Raw genomic sequence first — 22,337 nt, forward strand, 5'->3', positions numbered from 1 at the left:
ATTTCTCATTTGAGTGAATTTTTTTTAGTAGATTGCTGTCGTTGTTTAAAAGGTCATGAATTTGCCGTAACGTAAGTCGTTAAGTGTCACTTTCAAGGCCGGCGCTAGACTTTTTGCCGCCACTATAAAATATAAATAATATGAGTACTGTCTGCTAAATTCAAGAAAATTCATGTATTTATGAAATAAATAAATAAATACTTACCTAAATTATCTGAATAGCTGATTTGTAATGACATCACTTGTTTAACTAGCTTACTAGCACTCAGTATGATGTATATCGTCTGAGAGACAGTTACAAAATGTTTTCATGGTTGCCAATCCCAAAAAATGCTATTGTTCATTAAGTCCAAACAATGGTGGTCGAATTCTAACAACTGATCAACAATGCGAACTTTAATAAGCAGTTCTCAATAATCAGTTCTCAACAATTATTTGTTATTATTAAAGTTTAACATTATAAAATTAACAAAAATAATATAAAACTCATATCCTGGCTAAATAGCCACATGGCCGCCGAAAACTGTATAATCCCTTCCCGTTCTCCCGCCGTTCCCTAGCTTGTCGTGCATTCTTTCCAAAAATCGGGACTTTTTTAAAATGCCGTGGGACGCAGGGCAATTGGTTAAAAATCAGGACTGTCCCGCCAAAAGCGGGACGTCTGGTCACCTTATCCTAGACACACAGTGGGTTTTCTGTGTGTTTCTGTGTAGTTTTAAATGAAAAGGTTTCTAAAGGTAACTAAGTTTTACATAGGTAAACAACTGAAGTAGAATCTGAGTCCTGCGCCTGATCTAGTCACAAAAACGTCCTTCAAGTTACTTTTCCATCCTCCTTCAAATGACTAGGTAGGCTTAGAGAAAGCTGTTGGTCTTAGTTTGTCAGCTCTTGGAGCCCTCAGGAGGCAATAATACCTTCTCTCTGGTTTTTACAGTATTTGTGCCCATTTGGAAAACTAGAAGGCAAACTGGAATAAGAACCAGGCATGATGCTTGCAAGGTGACTTTGGGTTGGTATTTTAAGAGGAACAGAGAGGGAAAAAGACTTATTTTTTATATCTCGCTCCTACAACATCCATTTGCTGTCACAAGTGCCAACAGGCCCGGTGTACTAATCCGAGCTGACAGCTGTACTCATCTTGGGATCAGTCCAATTTTACTGCTAAAGGCAACTTCAACATTTCTTCTTCCAGATAAGAAAACCCAAGCTCACATGTTAGACATGCATTCATGTTTGTAAATGACTCTTTACTCAAAGAATTTATTTAAAATAAGGGAAATTGTCTTTTAGAAGAAGGAATAAGCAAAGGGAAGTCCTCCACACTGTAGGGCTTGGGGCCTCTTTTCTCTGGCCGTGTAACTGATCCTCCCCCTCTGCCTCTCACATACCTACTGCAGAGCTGGACTGAGGCAGACTAGCTAGTTTCTGGACTTTCCCATTAGATCTCTTTCCTTGCCTTTTTTAAGACCTCTCAATCCAACCCCTCTCTTGGAAGATTCTATCAAACCCTGTTAAGGGGCCTACTCCACCTTCCTCAGAGACATTTCTCTGGAGCCCTCATTCTTTTTTCCTTTATGAAAGATTTGCCCTAGGGCAAGCGGCCCTCCCAGTCTGCCTGAGCCACTCCTGGGAGCCACTTCTTCTTCTTCTTTTTTTTTTTTTTTAATATATTTTTATTGATTTCAGAGAGGGAGTGGGGAAGGGAGAATGAAAGAGAGAAAGACATCAATGATAAGAGAGAATCATCTATTGGCTGCCTCCTGCAGGCCCCCTACTGGGGACTAAAGGGGATACAGCCCACAACCTGGACATATACCCTGACCAGGAATCAAACCATGACCTCCTGGTTCATAGGTCCACACTCAACCACCGAGCCACACGGGCCAGGTAAGAGCCCTCATTCTTTATTGCGCACTCTCAGCTTGCATCTTTCTCAGTTTTTTGTGTTTTTTATTTTACTTTCTCTCAAAGAAACAAATACACCTATCATATTCCATAGTAGGATGCTGAGCTAGAATTAGCTTTCCCCTTAGACTGAGCTCTTGGGGGGCCAGCCTCATGTCCTAATCGCCTTAATACTCCTGGACACTCAATAACTGCTGGTTAGATGAAAAAGCTACATCCCTAACTTGGTAACAGATAGGAAGTATTTTAAAGTTACCAAACAAAAATTTAACAAAACTGAATTAAAGTGCTGGCTTTCTCTGTGCCCTCTCCCCCCAGCAAAAGTAAACAAGTCAGAAGGAGCTGAGATGATTTAGCTTAGACAGAATGCTGCAGAATGACACAGCGGCTTTGTAAGGGGTTACAAACAAATGACAGATGGCCACCTGTGCATCACCATCACTGACAGGACAGAGGAAGTAGATGTATTCCCATGCTAAACATCAGCAGACATTCTTTGATAATGAGCTTTACGAGAAAGGAAGCAAGGCCCCGAGGAAGGATGAACTCCGATCCTTGGGGATTTCTAAGAACAGGCAGAACCTCCCACCGGTTTGCAGTGGGTTAGGTGGGATTTTAGCTGAAACAAAAACAAAAAAAGCTGAAACACATGAGCTCTTGAGGTCACTTGCAGCCTTTTCTCTTTGCTCGAGGAGTCAAGAGTTCCCATCTACTGAAATGTCTATTATTCTACAAAAATGTAAAAACTGACACCAAAGAGAAGTGAAAGCAGAACCGGTACCCAGAGTCTAAACATCCACAGAAACAGAGACCAAAATTACCCAAACCGCTTCTGGCTCAACTTGGATGAAACTAGAAAAATGCTTCAAACATCTCTATAAGGTATCATATTATAATTCCAAAGCTCCAGGTTTCTGCAACTCTAATTTTAAAATATGTTTGGTTTATAAACCACAGAAGAGAAAAGATCAGACCCGTCCCTGATTTCAAATGATTTCTTCACATAAAAGAGGGATTTTGATTACAGCACCTTAAAAATAAAGAAAATAAGTGATTGAACGCATGGGGAGCGCACACAGAAATTTGGACACTTACTGAAGTCCATGGCATGTTGACAATGCAACAAATGAGGCCGGGTTTCCTCGGATATGGCCCTGGTAGTAACAGTGCTCTCCTCCCTAGAAAACAGAAACAGAGGATGTAAGCCTTTGCCAGCACAAGGAGAGTCCGCCATCCCTGCACAGGTTTCTGCCACGCTGCGCTTCCATTTGTAAGGCTCTGCACAGGATTTCATTATGCAGATCAGTATTATCACACCATTTCTAACCAAATTAGTCACAAACGCTCCTAGTGAGCTGACTCCAAATGTGATGATGGAAGGAACAAGAAGCAGATACTGAAATACACATGAGGCTCTTGCACCAGAGTAAGTTCAGTCATCGATTTCCCCCGTCCTGAGAAACTCAACCGGCAGCAGCAGCAGCAAGTGGACACTTTCACATAAAGCTCAGTGAAAAGGCATATAAATCATTTGAGAGTCGCTAAATTAAACTGACGGAGGAGGATGCCTAATTTTACATTGTTTCTATCAAGACTTGACAAGTTTATACTATTGTTTTCTCCAACCAGGAATGGCTCTACTGGTAAGCAGTCTAGGTTAGGGTTTGAAATGGAGAAGTTTCTTCTAGCAGCCAGTTATAGGAACTAACTGCCACCGAGAGACTCGTTTCCTCGGATGAAATGTTCCTGGAAAACCTCACAGGGTAAATCCTCTGCCAGCTCTGAGTGGTGCCTCAATTTGTAAATACTTGCTCATTGTGTGGTCGGGAAACCGGTAGCACTGACATCCCTCGGAGCTTGCGAGAAATGCAGAATCTCAGGCCCACTCCTGCTCTGCTGTATCACCATCGGCATGTTAACACGGTCCCTATGGGGCTGATTCATACGCACATTCAAGTCTGAGAAGCATTGCTCTAAACGGCCGTTCCCATCCCCCCACCCATCTCCTGTTTCTTCAGAAGCTGTAAACTTTTAATTAAACTGACCCGTTGAGACATGAAAGACTGAAAAAGGACAGACTAATAGACTGGGTGGCTTAAAGAAGCAAATGTTACCTACTTCCCAGTCTGGCTTAAGGACGGACCCCACTTAAACTATTCAGTGCTGGACAAGTGGAGGGGAGAGGACAGGAAGACATGATGATATCACAAGGCTAAAGACATTTTCTTCCCTGGAATTCCAAGGCAGGCAGCCTGGCCTGAGACTGCTGCTCCTTCTGAGATAATACCAGAGGAGAGAGTGAACCTCAGTTATGATGAGAGGATAGAGAGCAAATAAAATGATTCGCCGTGCAATCCCTGACCCTGGGACACCCCCAATTCCCAAGGCAGCCATTGAGCATGATGCACCAGGATTGTGGTTGGGTTTGATGGAGGATGAAATAGGGTGGTATTTCACACGTGGGTCTGACGGGGGTGGCACTCAGAAGGCCACAGATGTCAGGATAGAAACAAACCTGGGCACTGACTTCCTAGGTAGGGTTGGTTTGGCGTAGCTGTTAACAGAGTGAGCTGTGTGATCTCAAACAAATGACAGGACCTGCCGGTGTCATCTGTCAAACGGTAATACTCCCATAGGGTTGTTCAGATGTTTAAAGAGCTGATAATCATAAGACGCTTAGAATAATGGCTTGTTACTCAGTACACACTCAATAAAGGTTTGCTGCTATCAGAATTACTTGGTGTCAGCTATTGTCCGACTCAATTTACATACGCAATCACTCTGAATCCTCACATCAATCCTACAATATTGTTATCTCTAGTCTATATAGGAGGTCACAATCTCTGTGAGCCAAGGCTGGCCACCTGGGAAGTTGCCAAGTAGGGATGCAGACTTTGTGTGTACCTGTGGATTCAAGGCCAGGGTCATTGTCCCTACACTACTGATGAGTTGGACATAAAACCTGTGGGTTATGTCGTGTAAATCTAAGCTTTCCTTTATACTGATTCTTTTAAAATTTATTTTTTGAGTGGGGCTGGGGATAAATGTAATAGAATTTTAAACATCTTCTGTTGGGGCTGTTGTACCAAGAACCGTCCATAAGATGAGATTCTAATTGAATGAGAGGTGTTTATGTTTCAAAAAAAACCCTTCACTTCCTGGACACCTCTGATTGGATCAGAAATTAACACTCTAGCTACCTATTGGCCAAACACAAAAGGCCTACCATCAATGAGGTGATCTGAACAGAGACTCTTATCTAAAAGGGTAGGTCTAACACAAACAGTAAATATGAAGATAGCAGAAACAAAGAGAAATAGAAAAAGTTGACAAGTCACTGTATGTGGGGAAAATGTGTCAGAGGCAAAAACATGTAAGAAATGTTTTATAAATTACAAAAGTTTTCCTTAAAATACCAACTCTGGAAACATGTTATAGTAAATCAGAAAAAGGATGAAAAATTCATGTTTTAAAACCATATTTCATTATCTTAGGGTTAAATAGATGATTAGATCATGGAAAGCCATCTTTCACTAATTTCTGGTTATGAAAAACAGGAGTCAATCCAAAAACAGCATATGCTCAGGACCCATCTGCACAAAAGCCTAACGCTGCAAATGAAGTGAAGAGATCAATATGGTTGCTTCATTATCGAATGTTTCCATGACACTTCAAGGGAAGCATAAACATCCAGGGTGTAGGGGGATGGAAATCTCCTCAATTTGGGCTATTATAACACCACTTTTGAGGCTCTCCTATATATGTAATTTGTGTTATATGTAATTTTTCTAAACAATGGTGGAAATTAATTTTTGTGTTGTGATCTTTTTCAGGGATCATTCACCATAAGTCGATAATTATTTAAACTAAGAACAAAAGTAATGGAGCTGTTTCCCCCCTTTAACATGCCTGAAAATTTTTTAGTGCAGAATAAAGACTTTAATGTTAAAAGGCTTATTCAATTATATAAACATATTTAAAAGTTATTAAAATTAATTTAATATTTTTTTATTTTTAACAATTATCCATTATTCAAAAAACAGTAAATACTTATAGAAAAAAAATTCTAAGCATTCAGGAGGTATGTGGTACAGAAGAATTAAAAATATCCCCTTCATACATATTGCCCAGGCTGCAGTTGCTTCCTTAAAGGTAAACATTTTTGACAGATTTTGAGCACGGTCAGGAATAGTCTATGCGCATTTAAGTAAATGTGTGTATACATAAATACACAGATATCCTCTTCAAAGCACAAATAGATTCACAGTATGCACACTGTTCTGCCACTTTATTTTTTCCTTAAGGTAATCTTGACATCTTTCTATATTGATACCTCATTCTTTCGGTGATGGCATAATATTTCATTACAGGAGTGAACAATAGTTCATTTAAACAATCCTGTACTAATGGAAATTTAGATTATCTCTATTTTTTGCTGTCATAAACAATACTGTGACAAACTTGTTTTCATATATTTTTGTGCACTTCCATCAGCACATATTGGGTAGATTTCTAGATGTGGACCTGGTAGGTCAAAGAATATGTGCATTGAACATTTTAATAGGTATTTTAAGGGACAAGTATAATTATATTTCTTTGTGCTTACATCTGTTTTAAAAAAATGTACATTTGAAAACAATAAGCTGTATTTTATTAAAAATTGTATATTTCTTTTCAAAAATATTTTTATTTATTTCAGAGAGGGAGGAGGAGAGAGAAATAGAAACATCAATACTGAGAGAGAATCACTGATTAGCTGCTTCCTGCATCCCCCACACTGGGGATTGAGCCTACAACACAGGCCTGGGCCCTGACCAGAAATTGAACCATGACCTCCTGGTTCATAGGTTGACACTCAACCACTGAGTCACACCAGCTGGACAAAAGTTGACTATTTCTATAGATTACTACTTAAGCCAAAGCTTATTGATTATAAAGGTTCTCCATATTTTCATATGACTTTCTTGAGGAACCAATGCTTTATGCTAGTAGGTATTATATATGATAATCTAAGATAGGTGTTGTAGAAAAAGAGAAAAGCCAGCACATCCTCATAGAGTTCGGCTCTTTATCTGACTGCCAGTCACAGCTTTTTCCTTACTGTCTCTCTTGTTCCAGAAATAAATCTATTGTCCTTGAAACGTTCTTCATACTTCTTGATTTAATAACATCATTATGACAGTACCAATGTTTTTTTTTAGCTAATTAGATAGTTATAGCTAAAAAAAATTACCCACCTCTATAAAAATGAACCATATGATAATGACAGTTCATATGTCTATTGGTTTCTCTCCCCAGTGGACAAAAAGCATTTTTTAATCTGCCCAGATGATTCCAATATGCTGCCATGATTCAGAAGCTACACACCTTTGCAGGAACTTAAACCCTGCCCCTGAATTCTATTGCACACTTGGTTCCTCTCAAGCGTGTGCACTGCTCAGACTTATGTTATGGCTGTATGGCCGGAATCTGTTCTACCAGGTGCTTGCCTACAATAACCTCTTCCCAGTTTCCTCTTAAGTGGCACTGACGTGAGGGAACTGTCCTCTTCTTACCCTTCCTTTTCCCTCCTACTAATGAGAAATGGCTTTTTCAGGCATTACTGAGTCAGCAAATTATGAGTCTCTGAAGGGCCAGTTGCATCAAGGAAATTCCTTGGAAAAGCTAACTCTTATGTTGGAGAGGATCCACAAATCCGCCTTGGTTAAAATTCATAACCTGGAATTATACAGAATCAGATTGGATTCATTCAAGGGACATAGGCCAAATATCTGCTCAGGTACAAAGTGTAAGGGTCTCTGACTCTAAGCAAAGTAAAAAAGAAAACAATATCATCTCATTTCACAGTAAATTAAATAAAGCTGTCCCATGGTAGTTCCTAAATGCCAATAATCCATGTATCTATACTACTGCATGTCAAAAGTCTTTACCAATTAATGCCAAAATAAGAAAAACAAGTATAATATAGTCAACTTTTCATAAAGCTAAATGTACTTAATTTTACATAACTGTCCTTTGTTTTGAGATTAGTTCCTTCCTTCTCTTTGATTATTAAAATTATTAGATTTTTAATAGACTTTCTATTTTGGAATAATTTTAGATTCACAGAAAAGTTGCAAAAATTAGATTTGTTAACAGTGAGCCTCAATTCCCACATTTCCATATTCCTGCAGGACAAAAATCAGCTGAAGATGAATAAGGCACACACTGCCGGTTTTATCACAGCTAGCCTGTCTCTCATTTGTACTCCTGTTGATGCCTTTGGACATTTGTGTTTGCCACCCATTTGAGGGTATAAGTATTTAAGCAGCATCCAAATTATCAGCTCATCATCATCTAAAGCTATGTCATTGAAATCTCTGCACTATGTTAATATTCACTGGTAAACATTAGGATCTTGTGTTACAGCCATCGATCAAAAACATTTTAAAAATTAAAAGGAGACAAATCTAACTGACAAAAAGGAATACTTCCATTTAAAAGGTACATAGTTCCTCCTGAAGAGAAAAATATAAAGAATATTATTGTAGCAAAAGTTTCCACAGAAAGGAAAAAAGGGACACAGACCTAGAAAGGCACTGGATATAAATAAAAATGATAAGGAAAGAGTTGGTCTCATTAGAAGATGGGGAAGCCCACAGAAAATAGGGGCTATAATCTTCTTATGAGCTCTGGATTATAAACAAAAAAAAAAAAAAGCCCACCAGGGACCCAGTGAGCTTAAAATTTATTTTTATTATTGTGCAGGAGTCTTTCCTTACACTGATTTCCCCAGAGTAATGTCAGCTGTGCAAAACAGTCTAAAAACTGTGAGAGGTTCCCAGGAGTTATGCTCCCAGGTACCCTCACTGAACAGTTGTTAACGTCTTTTGAGAGGCAATGCATTTCCAGAAGGTTCAGACTTACTCCCTCTCCTCTTGTGTGTAGGCTCAAGCAACTCCAACACTCAATGTTTTTACATTAGTTATAATAACCTCGAAATGCTTTCTGTATTCGTTTCCCAGGACTGGCATAGCAAATTACCAAGAACTGTGTGGCTTTAAACAACAGAAATTTGTTCTCACAGTTTTGGAAGCTAGAAATCTGAAATCAAGGTGTTGGTGGAGCCATGTTCCCTCTGAAGGCTCTGGGAAGAATGCTTCCTTCCTCTTCCTAACTTCCAGGGGTTGCCCACAATCCTGGTGTTCCTTGACTTGAACACGCATCCTCCAATCTCTGCTTCTGTCTTCACCTGCTGCTCTCCCTGTGTGCCCGTCTCTGTGTCTCTAACTTTCCCTGTTATAAGGACACCAGTCATTGGATGAGAGCCCACCCAATCAAGTACAATCTCCTCTTATCTTGATTACATGTAAAAACACCATTATTTGCAAAAAAAAAAAAAGAAGAAAGAAAGAAAAGAAAAGGTCACATTCACGGGTACCAGGGACCATGACTTTTGAGGGACGCTAGTCAACGTAGTACAACTTCTCATCTCTTTGAATGTGACCAAGTGAATTTCTAGATTCATAATCCAAGGATTTTGCTTCTAAGAAGCTTAGCCCAGTGGAATAAACTGGAGGCATCTACCACAGCATTATGCATCTAAGAAGATTAACCTATATCTTAATTACCTCGAGCAGGCCATTCTAGTTTCCCAAAGCTTCATTTAAAATACAAATTGTTGTTTTTACACAAATAATATGGTAAATTTGACCTTCAATTTTATTAGTAAGTCAAACAGAGCTTCCCAATTGCTTATTTTTAACCAGAGAATAGGCAAGAGAAATTGTTTTTTATCTGTCAGATAATCATTACAGACCCATTAATATAATCATTTCTTAACAGACTACTAAAAAATTTTAGGTTCCCACAAAATGCTCCTCAGCAACAAATTACTGTAATGCAGAGAGGGTACTTAGCAGGTTCTCTGAGATGCAGCTCTAAATTGGGAGAATGGAAAATCAATGCGGACCACATACAGAGACTATATAATTACAAACTCATGAAATTATAACTCTTTCCAGGAAACCACTACATAATTGCATCTTTTGCAAATAATAGAAGTTTAAATGTATAGTTCTATATAAATTTTTTAGCATAAGAGATCCATGTTACCTAAAACCTTATTCTGACATTGATGCTTGACTATAACAGGAAGAAATATAAATGACTAGAAGACAGTTACACAAAAAGAAAGCATATTTGGCATCTCTAACATAAAGGAAGAAAAAGGTTTTTGTTCCATCTGAAAAGAAAATTTGGTTGTTTTCTTTCCCTCTTTTTTTTTTTTTTTTAAAGAAAATGTAAACTATATGAGGATGCGAGGTAAGGGGAAAAAAGAACATGTTTTGTGTGGGGTTTTTGTTGTTTTTTTTCCACTTCCATTGTATCATCCTCCCACCCACTCTTATTTATTTATTTATTTATTTATTAATTTATTTTTAAGAAGGAAGGATAAACGGGGAAAACTAGCTGCCACAAAAAGGTTTCATTGCAGCATCATTTTCTCCTTTTGAGTCTTACCCACTGTGATGCAGAACTGATCACTAGCACTCAGCGGTCACTTTTACCCCTCCCAGGTGATTCTGACTTAGCCCAGGACTTATTTAAAGGTACAAACAAAGGTTGGCTTACTTAGGAGGAACTTCTCAATTAACGCCCTTTAAGGAGGCAAACTAGTATTTAAGGTTGTACCTGATAAAAAAATGCTAAGCCTCAAAAAGTTAAGTGGTTTTGTGTTTTGTTTTTCAGCAACTGTTTTTATGGGCACAGGTTGGTCATTTTTGTTTGTTTGTTTTGCTTTTGATTTTGTTGCTGTTTTTTACTGTTACTTATTTTCCTGTTAGACAGAGGAGGGAGTTGAATTAGGTGGTCTCTAAAGTCCTTTCTGATTCTATGATTTGCAATTTATTATTTTTTTAAATCAAATGTTACCAACTTTTTATTCCTTTTAAATACCAGGCCAACTTCCAAAGAATCAGTATTTTGTACACTGCACTTGCAACAAAGGAATAAAAGTTAAAGCCAACACAGAAGATGCTTGCATGTATGGCAAGTTTTAAAATATTAAATATAAAAATGTTAAACAATTTAAAAAGCAGTCTTGTTTCCTTTAGGATGTACCTGATTTCTTTGAGTTGAGACTCTGGTTAAACATTATATTCCTACTTTCTCTCCCTCTGGTACCACTGACTCCATCTCCTGGTCTGCCCACCCTCTCTGGTTTCTTTCTGTTCCTCGTGCACCAAGATCCTGCACCAAGGCCTCTGAGCCTTTGTACATGCTATCTCACCACCTTGAAAAGCTGTTCCCCTCGCATTTCACCTGCCTGTTACTTATCTCTCAAACTTCGGTTGGAATTCATATCATTTCCTTGAGTAAGTCTTCCTAGACCAACCAGACTAGGTCAGGTCTCCCACCAACTGCCTTCAGGACAACATGGACTTCTCCTTATGGCACTCTCGTAACTATTCTAAAAGACCATTTAGAAGTTATTTTGATTATGTCTATCACCCTACTAAACTACGAGCTGTATGGGTGAGAAATGCATCACATATTGTCATGGCTATATCCCTGAACTGATGGCAAGCCCTCAACACATATCTATTGAATGAAAAGGGTTTCGGACACAAATACGGTATCTGACATTTCGGGCTTTTTTTTTTTTTCCTCTCTCTTCTGTTGTAAATCTCCAATGTCAGCTTTCCTGTCTGAGTATCTAATGTCATTTAACCTCCATGTGCTTAATTAAGGTTTTAGGAATTTCCTATGGGGATAATGAAATCCACCTGCATCCACCTCCTTTTCTTTCTCATAGATGCAATTAAAAGGCTGTGATGATAAAATTATGTTTGATAATGGATACTGGAGCTCTGAGCAATTACAGCCTAAACATGGCTGTAAACACTCAAACCACTCCATACCAAATACTTATTCTCTGGTGTTGATTACTTGTTCTTATTTTTATAGTGGCCACTTTTTCACCAGAAAAATGAAAACTTCTTATAAATGAATAATAAGATAATATTAGTTTGGGAAAACACCAAGGGAATAATTTGTTTGGGGGGAGGGGGGGTTGGTGATTTGGTTTTGGTTTTTGTTTGTTTTGTGTGTGTTTTTTTGCTTCAAACCAGTTTTGAACTTATTAAAAACAACACTTTCACAACTTTCAGTTCAGTCGTAATTACTCCAACAGTTCACTCTGAATTTCAAAAAAATTTGTAACAGTAGATTTGTATAAGACATTATATGATGAAAACATTCATTCTATAATTGGAATTGAAATAGGAACACTAGTCTATTATAAAATAGTTAATTGATTCTATACATAGAAACACCATTAGCGCTCCTTTGAATTAAAAAAAAAATTATAGCCGAACATGTCTTTTTAAGTTTATAGATAACATCTTGAATATTAACAGATGAAATACTTTAGATACTGAAGTGAAAAAAAAATCTTACACTAGAAAGAAAATAAAGAGGACTTTTTATTCGAATAGGTTACTAACAGAGCTTAGAAACAGAACTCATGCTGACACCAGCTGTCACTTTTCATGTTTCCTTACTCCCAGCACTAAGATACCTGACCTGCATAATCCAGTAATGGGCCAATGTATTTCCCTCAGGCTACAGAGTTAAGACTACTTGTAATCAACAATGCCATTAAGGCTGCTGATGCATTTTACATGATGATGGACCTAGAGCAACCTTGCTTCAGTCCCAAGGGAAAGCGAGATTTACTTAATCCCCAAAGAATTTCCCCCCATAATGCAAAGAGAATTAAATCATGAAATCTGAGCCATTGCTGAAACCACACTGATTGCAAGATGGGAGAAGAGCATATGTCTGCACAAGCCTGCCAGAGGGAAATGCACACACTGCCCAGCTCGTCAAAAAGATAAATAGATGACTAGTGGTGGATAGAAAGTAAAGAAGTTATGAGACAGACTTGGGATAACTGTTACATGTGAGAAAAAAACAAACATTTTATTAGTTCATTAGATGCGTGTAGCTCTTTTATTATTGGTGTGTGTGGTGTGTGTTGGGGAAGGGCGGGGGATGGGTATACTTTGGCAGGGATTCAAGTATCTTCTAGTCTTTTGGCAGGATGATGATATGTTTCAGCATAGTTACTCTTGTCCATAAAACGTCACATTTCCTCCAGATGCAGATAAATTTACACATAGGCATAAGATGGGCATAGGAACTGGGCCATGTGTTTGCCATGTGCAAGACAGCAACGCATTTCCAATGGTTACAGTTCAGAAGCCATGGCCATCCCTATACTGAACAATACTCAGTTTAACTTCTATGGAGAACAAAGAAGGACTAAAAATAACCCCCAAGAAAAAAAAGAGGGTTGGAAAAAAAATGGGCTTCCTTAGAAAATATTTTGTTTTCTTTAGAATAATGGAAATATTATATTTAGGATAATCGAAACTCACCTGAACCAAACAATTGCATCTTCAACTCATGGCTTACTAAAACAACTGCTAACAAAGATGCAATTGCAAGTGGTAGACTGAAGTGCTGTAGCTTAAATATTTGATTTCTAACTCCTTTAGTATTATGATATTTGTTTCTGAAAGAGGGTAGACTATAATGGACGATAACATGAATTCTGGCACCAGACTGCCTGGCCTCAAATTCTTGGGCAAGTTAGTTAAACTTTATGCGTTCAGTTTCCTCATCTGCAAAATAAGAGCAACAATGGTGTTGCTGAAGAACTAAGACTTAACATGTGAAGCATTAAACTGGTGCTCAGCACACAGTAAGTACCGTATAAGTGTTTGCTATTTCTCCAACTGCTGCTAGTGCCTCTTAACTCTTATTCCTCAGTGCAGTCACCAGTATTAACCCCATCGGGATATCAATCTGATTCAATAAAACCCATAATGGCAAAATCAGCTCCTTTGGGGGCAAAGTAATCATTTCTTGGTAAAAAAAAATACAAAATTTTGAGAATATAAAACAGAAGTACAGCAAGTCATTATCGTTTTTAATTCTGTTAAGATGAGGGCTGCATTATCTGGAGAGAATGTGCCACTACCAGCTTTAAGGAAGGAAAATTAGTAAGAAGCTAAGTCTTCCAAGTGACTGGCATTGAGCCACTGGCAGCAGTGACCTGCCCCTAAGGTAAGATTTAGTCCGAGAGCTTGAGTTGATAGATAGCAAATGGACGTGTAGTCTTTCTACAACACAGTAGCATATGGTAATTAGTTGTCAATCAAGGAAAGCAGCTCACTATGACTCACATACACCAACCATCAAACATGTGTTTTTTCCAGCTATGTAAATATATTTAATCCTCACCAGAGGATGTTTATTGATTTTAGAGAGAGAAAAGGAGGGAGGGAGAGAAAGAGAGAAACGGCAGTCAGTTGCCTCCCGTATGCGCCCCAACCAGGGATAGAACCTGCGACATGTTTGGTGTATGGGACAATGCCCCACCCAACAGAGCCCCCCAGCTGGGGCCTTTCCAGCTATACTTTTGTTTGGGATTTAAAATAAAGTGTGTATGTCGGGATATCGTGGCTCTTGCACTAATAACAGAGAAAATTAATGAGTCCTCCTTCTGATATAATTCACTATTTATAAATGAAAGTATTTACAAATGGGCAGCAGCTCAAACCCACAAGCCCCGGGGGACAGGTTTCCCGTGCTGGCTCTCTCTGCAGTTACAGAACCATCTCTAGCTCAGAAGATCCTGGAACTGAATCCCACCAGCACCCCTGAAATTCAATTCAATGACTTCTTATTAAATTACTGGAAGAGTGACCCTACTTAACTTTTTTAGAGAGTCTAGGTCTTATTCCTGTAGAATCCTGAGGTTTAAAACACGAATTTATGTTGGCAGTTAGGCACTAATGAAGTAATTAAATATAGTGAAATTTAAAACCAGTTTAGCTATCCCTAATAACTAAATAATTGCATATATGGGAAATATACTAATCAATAGTTTTAAATCCTTCTAGTTTACTATTCGTCAGATTGACGTTAAGTCGTGTGCTAAACTGTTTTTCTGAAAACAAACTTAAAAAGACCTCTCTTCAGGCCATCTAATTTTATTAGGTTTTTTATTAGTGTGAAAAAGGTATCGTGTCCACAGCTAAGACGTCTGAACTATTCCCCTCTGGCAAAGAGAAGCTGGTGAGGCACCTGCACCCCCACACCACCGCCGTGGGCCCTGTGCCGGAAGGCTTCCTCCTTGTGCCCCAGAGGTGCTGCTCTCAGTGTAGGTTCGGTGGTGAGAGTCCTTAACCTAAACCTCCCAGACAGTGCAGTGAAAAGAATATAGATACAGATCTAAAATAAGGGAAAGTACGGCCCTGGCTGGTTTGGCTCAGTGGATAGATCGTCAGCCTGAGGCAGCTGATCCGATGTTTCTCTCTCATCGATGTTTCAAACTCTCTATCCCTCTCCCTTCCTCTCTGTAAAAAAATCAATAAAGTATATTAAATAAATAAATGAATAAATAAATAAATAAAATAAAATAAGGGAACGTTGCATCTGCCAAACATTCCTAGCATCGCTTCATGAACTGTTTGTGATCATTTTAATCAGCTCTATTTATACATACTCAATTAAAGAATCTGTGCTCCCTACTGGGCAAAATAGAGACCGAAACCCACTTCAGGTTACAGTAAATGAAGTGTACTTCATTAAAGCTGTTTTAAAATAGTCCCAGTTACCATGGCAGCAGGAGCCCCTCAAAGGACCAACGAAGGGTCTTTGATTGGTAATCTTCCCGTCTGCAGGCCTTCCGATGCATATCACTGAGTTTCTTTACTGGATAGAGGCCTCCCCCTCTCCACAGAGCCAGAAAAAAAAATGCCTGAAACTTCTATTTGAAATTAAGAGTGATAAAACTAAGAGCTTAGGTAACAAGGTCTATAAATAGATCCTTTAAAAAAAAATCGTTTCTAAAAGCATCTTTCCAGGCCATGTGACTTAATTACTGTCTAGGTGACAAAGTATTATTCCCTTATCCAAGAGCCTCTGGAAGAACTACTGTAGTGAGAATTCAAGATAGAAAGCATGTTTCTCAGATGTGAAGGAAAGTGGTAAATAAGAAAGGCATTTTGGAAGAGAAATGCTGCTGAGTTGTTCTAAAAAGGAAGATGAGATTTTTAAAAGCCTTTGGAGAGATTACTTGGCTACGGTGTCTGTTGCTTGTATTTCATCTCAAAGATAGCCTCAAAATATAACCTAAAAGCTATTTGAAAAATACGTACAAGTCTTCGCTTCTGAAGATTCATCATTGATGCAATGGTATGGATGGCTCTGTACTAATTCATGCAGCAAAATTTACTGCACACCAAGGCCTAGTTTTTCTTTTCTTCTTAATCGCTTACCCTTCCTGCTTCTATAGAAAGCACCATGATTCTATTCTGGATGGTAATGCACTTTTGAGAATCAATAAGGTAACTTGATATCCAGGATAAGCAAACTCAGATTAACCCCTTTGTTCATCCTTTCTACTGCAATAAACACATATAATGACACGCTGGCAGCTTAATGGCTATGTTTGGCTCCCTGCGGCCAAAAAGGAAACAGTTGAAGCATTTATATACTGTTCCGTCATATGCAATGAACTCAAGAAAAATTTATGTCTCCTAAAAGGGTATTTTCACTAACCAAAAAAGAAGAGGTAGAAGAAAGAGAATGCAGGCACTAAACTACAGGGTGGGGGGAAAGTAGTTTACATGTGTATGTGAAAAAGGGTTTATTCTTGTATGATTATTTATTAATTATTGTATTATTTTCTATATGAACAACTGTAAACCTACATTTTAAATAAACTAAATTCTGTGACAAATGACAAACTGAGAACATTTTTTTACTTAAGAAAGAAATTCACATTTTATAGTACCAAACACCTATTTGTGGGTGTTTTCTTTTTCCAAACAAAACATCTTAAAAGATACCTTGAGCAACATTATTTCTTTAACACATTGTGCATCTTTTAAAGCATTCAACTGTTGAGAATTGTGTACTTCCTGGAGAAACCTAGAAAAGGGGACATGAGAAAGCTTGAACACAATTCAAGATTACAGGCAATTTTCTATGAATGCTATTCAGGCTTAAAGGAGCTACAAAGTGAGCATGAGCCAGGGAAGTAGGTATATGCTGTCCTAACAGTCCACATACTCAAAATTTTCTAAGTGATTTCTTACAGCTGTCCTCTGCCAGTATGTTTTTCCTGTCAGTTACACATTCATTGGGTAAAACAAAAAAAAGGCTGAGGCAGGATAAAGAAGGAAGCTCTTTTTTAAGAAAGAAGAAATGAGTTGGAAACAAAAGTGAGTACAAACGGAACATGGAGACTCTGCTTGTATCACAGACACCTCCTGGGAGAGGGGACCACGTTAAGCTAGAAATCGTGCAGGGAGCTCCAGCCCTGGGGAAGGGCGATGGATGTGAACAGCGGGAGAAAAACTCAAGCTTTTTCCTTGCTTCTATATCAACTTCCTGATACACTGTTTCCTGAGCGACAGTGGCCATTTCGGTTTGCCTATAAAATATTTTAATGAAAATTACCCCACCATTCCATCAGAGTAAAAGGCTCCCTAGAGTCACAACCACCTCTTCCACCCCTCAGCCGACACTGTTCTCCTCTGACACCTGCTCTCCAACACAGCCTCTCTGCAATGCCTTTATCCGATTCCAGGCTTCACCCTTGACCCACGGTCCTTCGCTTTCTTATCCATCTTCTTAATGCCACTGTGGGCACTATTAAGACTTTGAGACAATGATAGTTGAGTACACTCAATTCAATTATGTGATGGGTAGTAACCAGTTAATTGCCAGTAAAAAGTCGATAACGTATAATGGGTGTCTCTGTACACACCCATCCTTACAATTAGGATCCTGATCCAAGGACCAGTTGGGAGTGCTCACATACAGTAGTTAGAAATCATTTGAGCTAATAAAAAAGACACTCAGCAGCTATTACTTTTGATTATTATAACAAGACATCATATAATTTAACCAAAAGAAATGGTTGGGGTGGGTGCGGGCTAGAAGGAATCAATTGGGGGGGAAGGGGAGGGAGCGTTCCTTGTAATACTTTCAACAATAAATAATTTAAAAATTGAAAAAGAAGACATGGTTAATGATATCGGTAACTGGACATGATCTTTCATTGGTAATGAATATGATAAATCATCTTCTCTACCAAGATGTCTACTTTTACTTTGACCTCCAGGAAATCTTCCCCTTCCGCCACCTATACATACAGAATTTCAAATTCCTCTCCTAGTGTTCTAAAACTCCTACCATGTTTATTTTCCTGAGATGTGAAAAATAAAACAGGCTTTGTACTGAAATGTGTCTGCACCATTTTTGCCCAAAGTAACATTACAGAAAATTTACCCAAATGCATAACCAAATTTGTAAGAAATATATAAAGGGTCTTTAAGTAGACCACCATTTCAGTTTAAGGATTAAACTCTAAAGGAGTAATTGTTAGGTACCTCCAGAATGAATATGTATGTAACGTAAGGCTAGGGTTAGGGCTAGGTCTAAACAAAATTCATTTCAATTTTTATGCCCATCCTCTTTTGTATAGCATAGAATATATGGTAGATAACATGATATAAGAGTCAGTGTGGGAGTTACATAACCTAGATTCAAATTGCAGCTCGACCATTCATTATATTTGATAATGAATGGTCGAGCTGCAATTTGAGACTGAACACCCTTTGGTGGAGTTCAGTCTCATATGCCCAGTGGTCGGCAAACTGCGGCTCGCGAGGCACGGTTTGCCACTCTGTTGACTAATGAGTTTGCCGACCACTGCCCTAAGATTTACCAGTGCCCTGGAAAAAAAACAACATACATTTTATGCCTATAATTGGAGAAGGCTTTTTATTTGTGTGGAATCTTTTCAGAACTTACGTGACAAGAACTAGGATCTTGAGATTACTATTTCCAGAGTTTTAAAATTCCCTGGGACTTCCCAGTAGATCTAATAAGTTTATCATTTTACCAGGGGAAGTCATTCCCAACAAAATAAAAAGCCATGTATACCCTGACCCAAGATTTCACCTCTTGGTTCTCAGTGCTAACCTTAAAAGCAAATTTCAGAAATTATTTTCTGTGATATAATAAAAAAAAGAACCTTTTGCAGCAATATTAATTCTACAAAACATACCTCCAATGACTCCCACAGTGTACTTACAATTCTTTTTCTAATAACTAAAGGTTTTATTTTATTTTCAAAAGTAATTGGTAATATACTTTCTTGATAAAATGTTTTTTTTTTAAGATTTTTAATTTATTTTCAGAGAGAGGATGAAAGAGAGAGAAACATCCACTGGCTTCCTCCTGCAGGTCGCCAACTAGGATTGAGCCCAAAACCTGGGCAAGTGCCCTGACCAACAATCAACCAGCAACCTTTCTGTGCATGGGACAACACCCACGCTAGGGCTTGGTAAGATTCTTTGCTATAAAACCCCCAAAACGATTCATTAGAAGTATCACTGAAAGTATTAAAATGGTCATCAGTATTCAAAAGATTCTGAAAAAATTTTCCCAAGAGGGAGATAAAATTTTACTTACTTTAACTTCCACCGTCTTCCCTCCATGTTCAATGTGTCTCTCTATGTATTCAGAGGACAGCAAATCACTGCAACAACCAAAGGAAGGAAGAATGGTTAAAGAGGACTAGAAAATGTAAAGCATTTGAAAATCAAGTTTACCCATACCAGCTTTAATGATTCATTAACTCCGATTTTAAAACAAAAATAAAACTTTATAGGTCTCTCTCTCTCTCTCTCTCTCTCTCTCTCTCTCTCTCTCTCTCTCTCTCTCTCTCTCTCTCACACACACACACACACACACACACACACACACACACACACACACCAGCCTAGTATTTCTAAAAGATTATGAGGTTGAACTGACTACATCACCTGTCACCTCCTTGCTTAGCAGAGTTGATTCCACTGATCTTATTGAGAAGTTCTGGGAAACTACCAGAAGCACACCATTATTATTAAGACACCTTATTCTTCCCTTTTTGCTCTAGCTTTTTACCAAACAGTTTTAACTTGCTACCATCCCTCACCATCTCTTTATGTGTTGTGTGTGATATTTTACCTGACAAAACATTAGTTTCCAACACAAAAATAAAAAGGGGACAAAGAATGCTAAAAGAACTGAAAAGGAACATACCATTAACAATAAAATAATTCTGTTTTGAAATCTACTAAACAACAACCTTCTCATAGAATATTAAACTATTTGCATCATATTAAATACACTTCTCTTTAATTCCATATATGTGGAAAAAATGTCCCACATACTTTAATGGAAGTACCTCAAGACACAATTTACACAAAAAGTATTGAAGTCTATTATTTTTAAAGCACTAAAATAGAAAATAAAATTAACATCAATGGAAATAATATAAGAAGCTATACATTTCTGTGGACCCTGGGACTGGGGATACCTACTAAGAAAGGCTCCTGGTGGCAAACTGGGCTCAAATTTAAAAGCAGAGCCTTGCAGCCATGTCTAAAAACAGGGCTCTCTCATTCAAACTGCACTGAACAGCCTGCCTGCACTGTGTTCCTGCCATCTGAGCCAGGCCTTATAAAGCAGTTCCTGGAATCCTATTTCAACCAATAAAATTGAGACTTCCCTGGTCCAAACAGAACTGTAAGGCTATATCCTCATTAGCATCTTCACCAACCTATCAGAGTGGCTCCATTCTGATCAATCCAGACAGCGCCTTTTGGACCAATCAAAGTGTGAGGATTTGGTGTCCTCATTTGCATGAGGACAGACTAATCAGACACTGGGGCAGGGACTTCTCTCTATATAAGTCAGCACCCCTCTGGCTCAGGCAGAGCACTTTCCCTTTTCACCAAAGACTGAAAACTGGATTGAAACACCTAAGACAAAACACCAAAGACTTCTCACCAGACCAGAATGGAACAGAGCAACCAGAGCAGAGCAGGCAGAGCGGAAGTGTCTACTCCAAGAGGGGCCTTGCTGAGGACCGCCTCACCCCAGGGCTGCCTCACCCCATCTCACAGCCCTGCTGTTGCACAGCTGTGCTGTTTCATAATTGAGCTGTGTGCACTGAATAAAGTTTCCTTTCTCACCACATCCAAACTGGGGATTCCTGCTGGTGTTGAATTGATGCCAACCATCAGTTGATATTCTAAGTCTACTCTATGAATAAACATTCAGCCAACTAGGAAAATCTTTTTCACAGTGTTCTGAAGGTCACCAAGCCAAAATTGTTCCAATTATAAAATAAAATAAAAAGTGAATTTCTGAGCTCACAGTCCTCCCATGATAAGCACCATACTTACAGTTGCTTGAAATGTAAACAGAATGATCAAATGAGAGTCATATTAACATAGGCACCATAATCAGTTTCTACAGTATCTGATTCTCACATTACCATTTGGGGAAAATATCATTATTGTCTAAGCCCTTGTTTTATTTGTCTTCGGAATACATTTTCCTATTGGCTTTTTAAGGAGGAACCAGCGAGGATGCTCTAAGCTACAAGTTGCAGAAAACAGAACTAAACATGGCTCAAACAATCAGGACATTTATTTCTTATTAGAAATTTCAGGGTGGGTGTAAGGTGAATTTGCTTTTGTGAATCTTCAAGTCTGTTAAATGAATAAATTTGAAGGTTATAACAATGTAGGCAAACACTCTTAAGATATTTATATATAGATAAGTAGCTAGTAAGCAAAATTTCATTAGACGTGGGTAAGTTGCATTGGCTGTATAAAGTATAAGTAAGAAAATCATGTATGTTTTACACACTGATAGAAAGATATTTAATATTCATGAGGCACCTGGTTAATAAATGTTTATGACATAATAAATATATCAAAAGACACTAAATAGCCAGGATACAAATTCAACCACCTATTTGTGACATCCAGGGTTCAGGATTCCTCACCTTCCGCACTAATGACATTTTAGGTCAGATCATTCTTTGTCTTGGGAGCACCTTGGGCACTGCACAGTCTGTATTCCCACCAACAGCACACAAAGGCTGCCTTTTCTCCACACCCTTGCCAACACTTGTTGTCCATTTATTGATGATAGCCATTCTGACAGGTGTGAGGTGATATATCATTGTGGTTTTAAGCTGCATCTCTCTGATGATTAGTGATGTTGAGCATTTTTTTCATATGTCTATTGGCCATCAGTAGGTCCTCTTTGGAGAAGTGTCTATTCAGATCTTTTGCCCAATTTTAACTGGATTATTTTTCTTCCTGATGTTGAGCTGTATAAGATCTTTATATATTTTGGAAAGTAACCCCTTATCAGATGTATCATTGGAAAATATGTTCTTTCATTCCGTGGGTTCCCTGTGCATTTTTTTATGGTTTATTTTGCTGTGCAAAACCATTTTAGTTTGATGTAGTCCCATGTGTTTATTTCTTTAGAAGGATAGGTGTTATTTCTTCTTTGAA

At 38.3% G+C, this 22,337-nt stretch overlaps 1 protein-coding gene across 12 annotated transcripts in view; it reads right to left on the minus strand.

The window, feature by feature from the left end:
- ADAM22 (ADAM metallopeptidase domain 22) overlaps window positions 1–22,337 on the minus strand; it is a 165,862-nt gene that overhangs the window by 69,896 nt on the left and 73,629 nt on the right. For all 12 annotated transcript variants that reach the window (XM_054726031.1, XM_054726032.1, XM_054726028.1 and 9 more), the window contains exons 4-5: window positions 19,447–19,513; window positions 3,001–3,083 (exon numbers count right to left, since the gene is read on the minus strand). In XM_054726031.1, the coding sequence (XP_054582006.1) occupies window positions 3,001–3,083; window positions 19,447–19,513 (150 nt within the window). The remainder of the gene's footprint in view (window positions 1–3,000; window positions 3,084–19,446; window positions 19,514–22,337) is intronic.

Source organism: Eptesicus fuscus, chromosome 14 (assembly GCF_027574615.1).
Source record: "Eptesicus fuscus isolate TK198812 chromosome 14, DD_ASM_mEF_20220401, whole genome shotgun sequence".
NCBI lineage: Eukaryota > Metazoa > Chordata > Mammalia > Chiroptera > Vespertilionidae > Eptesicus > Eptesicus fuscus.